Raw genomic sequence first — 6,134 nt, forward strand, 5'->3', positions numbered from 1 at the left:
AGTATAGCCCATATAATTTGGAGGATGAAAACGGTAGGAGGGCGATTCAACAGTCTTTTATCAGTCAAGCGGCTCCTGACATCCGGAGAAAGATTCAAAAGCAACCAGGATTTCTAGGAAAGACTATGAATGAATTGTTGGCACTCGCAGATCAAGTTTATATGGCGAGGGACCAGGTAGAAGAAGAGAAGAAGGACAGGAAGAAGAAGCAGGAATACCAAGCATTAGTTACCATGATGGAACAAAGTGCAAGTGGACAGAGAGGAAGAGGAGGATATGCCAGAGGGGGACAAGGAGGAAGAAGAGGGCCCCCTCGGAGGTTAGGTCGAGACCAATGTGCTAAATGTAAGAAGTTTGGACACTGGAAAGGTGAATGCCCAGAAGGAAGAGAAGGAAGTCAGGAAGGACCGAGAGAAAGAGGAAGGCCTGAGAGAGGAAGAAACCCAGGAAGGGGAAGAGGGCGTGGGAACTACGTACCTTTTCCTGCAAGAGAGGTGATAGCTGCAGCAGCTGTGATGGAAGAAGAATGGGAAGATATGGATGGAGGAGAGGAATGAGGAAGCCAGGCTCTTGTTTTGTTGGACCCCGGGGAGCCGATGGTCACACTTGAAATCGGGGACCAACAATTGGACTTTTTAGTGGACACAGGTGCCGAAAAATCAGTAGTAAATACAAAAATTAGTCCACCAACTCGGGAAACTACGAAAGTAATAGGGGTGTCTGGGAAGACCCAGAAGTGCCCCTTCCTTAAGGAACGCACCTGCAATCTGGCCGGACATCAGGTCAAGCATAAGATGTTATATCTCCCAGACTGCCCAGTCCCTTTATTGGGAAGGGACATTTTATCAAAATTACAAGCACAACTCCAGTTCATGAAGAATGGACAAATGGAGCTATCATTTCCCATGGAAGAGGAATGGAGACTGTTTCAAGTTAGGATTTTTACTGAAGAAATACAATGGCCATGGCATGAGACTCCTTTAGTGTGGGCAGAAGATAATCCTCCAGGATTAGCTAAATATGTTCCGCCGGTGGTGGTGGAAGTGAAAAGAGGAATGGGACCCATATGTAAGCCACAGTATCCCGTCAGTCGAGAGGCAGTGCAGGGGATCAGAAAGCATCTAGAGCGACTTCTGCAGCATGGGATATTGGTACCATGCAGTTCCCCATGGAACACGCCCCTGCTCCCAGTCAAGAAACCAGGAGGACAAGGAGAATATCGCCCAGTTCAAGATTTGCGGGCTGTAAATCAAGTCACCGTTCCCCTAACCCCGGTAGTGCCAAATCCATACATCATGATGAGTCTAGTACCAGTATTTGCCAAATGGTTTACTGTGTTGGATTTAAAGGATGCATTCTTTTGCATTCGATTGGCCCCTGTATCCCAACCGATCTTTGCTTTCCAGTGGGAATCTCAGCAGTCAGGGCAAAGGACCCAGTATGTTTGGACACGCCTTCCTCAGGGGTTCCGGGACAGCCCGACCATTTTTGGTCAAGCCCTGGCCAAAGACTTACAGGATTTTGTAATACCTAAGGAAGAGGGAATTTGGCTTCAATATGCAGATGACCTGCTTATCGCTTGCCGGACACTAGGGGGCTGTAAAGAGCATACTTTGAGATTACTCAAGACATTGGAAGAAAAGGGTTACAAAGTGTCAAAGAAAAAGGCCCAGTTGTGCTGTCCCACGGTGAAATATTTGGGGTTCCATCTGACCGAAGGAAAGAAGATGTTAGGAGCTGAAAGAAAGGAAGTTGTTTGTGCCATCCCCACTCCCAGCACCCGGCGACAGGTGCGGGAATTTTTGGGATCAGCAGGATATTGTAGACAGTGGATCCCCAACTACGCCGTGTTGGCTAAGCCACTGTACCAGGCTACGAGAGGTGGAAGAGAAGATCCATTTGAGTGGACAGAAGAATGTCAACAGGCATTTAAGGCATTAAAAGAAGCATTGATGTCATCTCCAGCATTAGGACTGCCCGATTTGGAAAAACCATTCACTCTGTTCGCTGCAGAGCGGGAAGGAACAGCGGTTGGAGTATTGACCCAACCACTAGGTTCATGGCAAAGGCCGATTGCCTACTTGTCAAAGCAATTGGACACAGTGGCTCGTGGATTGCCACCTTGCCTGAGGGCTGTGGCAGCATCAGTAGATTTAATCAAAGAAGCGAATAAATTGACCCTAGGACAGCCACTGACAGTTAAGGTGCCCCATAGCGTTAAGGCACTGTTAGACATTAAGGGACCGCGCTGGCTCACAAGTGAGAGGTTAATGAAATATGAGGGATTGTTGTGTGACAACCCACTGGTGACCCTGGAGACTTGCTCCACTCTGAATCCGGCCACCTTGCTCCCGACTCCAGGAGACACCACGATCCATCAGTGTGCCCAGGTGATGGATGAGGTATTCTCCAGTCGACCGGATTTGAAGGATGTGCCACTAACTAAGGTGGATGACACTCTGTTCACAGATGGAAGCTCCTTTATGGAAAATAATCAAAGACACTCAGGTTATGCGGTTGTTCGGTGGGGGGGAGAGACGCTGGAAGCAGAGTCACTGCCCCCGGGGACTTCTGCCCAGAAGGCCGAATTGATTGCCCTGACCCGAGCGTTGGAATTGTCAAGCGGAAAGCGGGTTAACGTCTACACAGACTCAAAATATGCCTTCACGACCCTCCACGCACATGGAGCACTGTACAAGGAGCGCGGGCTCCTCACGTCTGGAGGAAAGTGCGTGAAACATGCTGGAGAGATTGTGGATCTCCTGGAGGCGGTTTGGAAGCCAAGGCAGGTGGCTGTGATGCATTGTAAAGGGCACCAACGTGGAGACGATCCCGTAGTGCAAGGAAATAGGCAGGCTGATCTGGCAGCCAAAGAGGCCGCTAGGCTGCCCTATATTGAACATCAGGTAATGGCCCTACAGGTAGAATTAACTGAACATAACATTACATATACACCAGAGGAAGAAGAATGGGCCTTAAAGGAGAAGGGTCAGTGGTCAGGAGAACTCATAGTGATGCCAGACGCCCGTGTCTACGTCCCTAAGGACTTGGCATGGCACTTAGTCCAACACATGCACCAAAACACACATTTAGGAAAAATGGCATTGGCAAATCTGCTAGGACGACAGTTGTATATCGATGGATTACATAGCCTAACGGCAGCAGCAGCCCGAAGATGCTGGACATGTATCAAAAATAACCCCAGAGAAGGACCCCTCAAGCCACCAGGAGTCCAACATGTGGGTGGGGTACCCTTTGAAGCTTTAGTCACTGACTTTACAGAAATGCCCCCATACAAAGGATACAAATATTTACTGGTGTTCGTGGACACATACACAGGATGGGTGGAGGCTTACCCTACAAGGACTGAGAAGGCTGTGGAGGTGTCAAGAGCTCTAATGAAAGATGTTATTCCCAGATTTGGCGTACCCTTAGAAATTGGGTCAGATAATGGCCCCGCATATATTCAACAGGCTGTGCAAGGATTATGTAGGATTTTGGGCATAAAATGGAAGTTACATTGTGCATATAGACCCCAATCTTCTGGAAAAGTGGAAAGAATGAATAGGACATTAAAGGCTCAGCTTGGGAAACTTTGCCAAGAGACAGGATTGCCGTGGACGGTGGTTTTGCCCATGGCATTATTAGGAATCAGATGTACACCACACAAACGGACAGGACTCTCCCCTTTTGAAAGACTCTATGGACGACCCCCTTTGAACTTGAAGGGAGCCTTAGAGACAGGAGCTGAGCAACACCTCATAGGAGAGAAACAGACATTGGCCCAGGTTCAGGCTTTGGGCAGACAAATGCAGCAGTTAGAAAAATACATTTCTGAATTGAACCCACCATTCCCTACCACACCTCTACATTGTTTTTCACCAGGTGACGAGGTTCTGGTCAAGGATTGGAAGATTGAGCCATTGGGACCCAAGTGGCGAGGACCCTATGTTGTGCTCCTGTCTACCCCCACTGCAGTGAAGGTGAAGGAGATTAAGCCGTGGATACATTACACCCGTGTAAAACTAGCACCTGAGGAGTGGCGGACGGAGCGAGTTCCTGGTGAGGACCTGAGACTCAGGATCATCCGGCAACTCCCTAAGGGGTCAACAAGGCCATGAAGCTGATCCCTTCGGGTGCAACGGAGCGTCGGTGGTCAAGTATGTCGCAGCATGGCCCAACAAAGGCGCTCTCCGGGAGATGGTGGCTAGACATTTTGAGAGGAAAAAGTGGGAGACAAGTTATGAGGAGGGGAGGAAAGCGCACTGTGTTTGGTATATTATTTGTGCTGAGTTTTATTCTCTCTTTTGGAAAAAGAGCACATGGGAATTGGATAAAAGAACATGCCAATTATATGTTTGAGCAGCACGGGAAAGAGGTAGCATTAATATATGAACACCCCCTCACCGTAGGAGATTTTTCATTTCTTCCCGATTTAATTGATGAACCACAGATTGTGTTGGAGGGATTGTCCAAGGCTCAGGAGGGTCCACCTACCGTGTTTTCTAGCATACCGCAAAAGATAAATAAAACTCGGTTTCGACGGTTTAGATACCATACCTCCACCAGGGGTTTGTGCTTCTGTTGTGGAGGATCGGGAATATGGAATTCTGAGTGGAAACACTGGGGAACTAGGCAGGCGTTCTTTTCCCGATTAGGCAATTATTCCCATTGTCGAGACCGGTTCTATCTACATGGACGATTTAATACATCTTATGTCTCACGATTAAATCTAACCGCAACCGAGTGGGCTAGCATGTATCCAGATTATCCCACATTTAGTGTGAATGATTCTATTGAGGGCCTAAAATCTTATATGAACATACTGCAACAATTAACCCAACTGAGCCTAGGTAAAAGCCTCTGTCCGTTATGGCAAATTAGGGATCCAAATCTATGGTTTTTCTTTGATAAATGGGCCACAAATTATCACCCCGGCAACTACCAGTGTGTCGGTGTGGGTTATTTGACATTCCCAGTTCAGGTCTTACACAAAAGGCATCAGCGCCTGAAACGGGACATTGTGCAAACAGGCCCTCTAGGACCAGAATGCTCGGATGAGGTCATTATTAACAAGGCCCTGTCAGGTTCAGAAGCCTCCCGTGTAGGAGGAGGCCTGATCACAGGCTTGTTGACCCTGGGTGCTTACCCAGGGATTGTAGCTCAAGCAAATCGTAGAAGTGTTCTAGGCCTGACTTGCCGCCTTGAAAAGTCCATAAATGCCACTGGTAAAATTTTCCGGGAAATCCAGTCTGAAGTAGAAGAAATCAGCCAGATGGCCCTACAGCATAAGTTGGCCCTTGACTACCTACTGGCGGCCAGGGGGGGGTTATGCGCCATGGTTAGAGGGCGTTGTGTAGTGAAATTTCATAACTTGAATAGTACTATTGAAGATGACATCGAGTCATTACAAAAGTTAATTTACAATAATGTCCAGGAGATAGAAGGTTGGTCTCCCTTCTCCTGGGTGACTAGCTGGTTACCCTCAATAGAATGGTTGAAGAACATATTGTTGGTAGGGATTTTAGGATTGTTCATTGTTCTCATAGTTATGTGCTGCACTCCAATAATGATGCAAATGTGTACTAGGTGTGTCACACAATCCTTACCTGAAAAAAAAGATAGCCATACTCCAAGCCAAGCGGGATTGGATGGAACCATAAATGCTTTGCTTCAGCTTTTGTACATGCGCTTCGCAAAAAGAAAATGGGGGAGTGAGGCGGGAGGTTAAAGAACCCCAGGAAATACCATATATGGGCAGAGATGGCGACAGCTAGCGACCCGGGTGCATAAACTCACAGAAACATGTGACTTCTGGGAAATCATGTGTTTCTGAAGAAATGAAAGCTAAAGATAAACAAACAGCGCATGCGTACGCAGGCGCTCTGAATGATTTGTGAGCACGGCACTGAAAGAGTGCAGCCGGCCTGCTGGTCAGCACTGATTGGGCAGCGTCACAACTCTAAGCCAATGAATTTGCTTGTGGGCGGGCATAACCCGAACCCTGTAGTGTGTATAAATATTTTCTCAGCCCGTCACTGGGGGTTCCCCTGGAGAAGCACTTACTTTGTGCTAGGGGGAACCCTAGTGGCCATTAGCGGAATAAAACTGCTTTCTTGGAATTCCTTCAGTTG

At 47.8% G+C, this 6,134-nt stretch overlaps 1 protein-coding gene across 1 annotated transcript; it reads left to right on the forward strand.

The window, feature by feature from the left end:
• The first annotated feature begins 570 nt into the window (after positions 1-570).
• Positions 571-4,565, forward strand: LOC134295463 (uncharacterized). The gene has a single exon (XM_062968092.1). The coding sequence runs from the start codon at positions 597-599 to the stop codon at positions 4,119-4,121; it is 3,525 nt and encodes a 1,174-aa protein (XP_062824162.1). The 5' UTR covers positions 571-596; the 3' UTR covers positions 4,122-4,565.
• The last annotated feature ends 1,569 nt before the right edge of the window (positions 4,566-6,134 follow it).

The sequence above is a fragment of the Anolis carolinensis genome, chromosome 1 (genome assembly GCF_035594765.1).
Source record: "Anolis carolinensis isolate JA03-04 chromosome 1, rAnoCar3.1.pri, whole genome shotgun sequence".
NCBI lineage: Eukaryota > Metazoa > Chordata > Lepidosauria > Squamata > Dactyloidae > Anolis > Anolis carolinensis.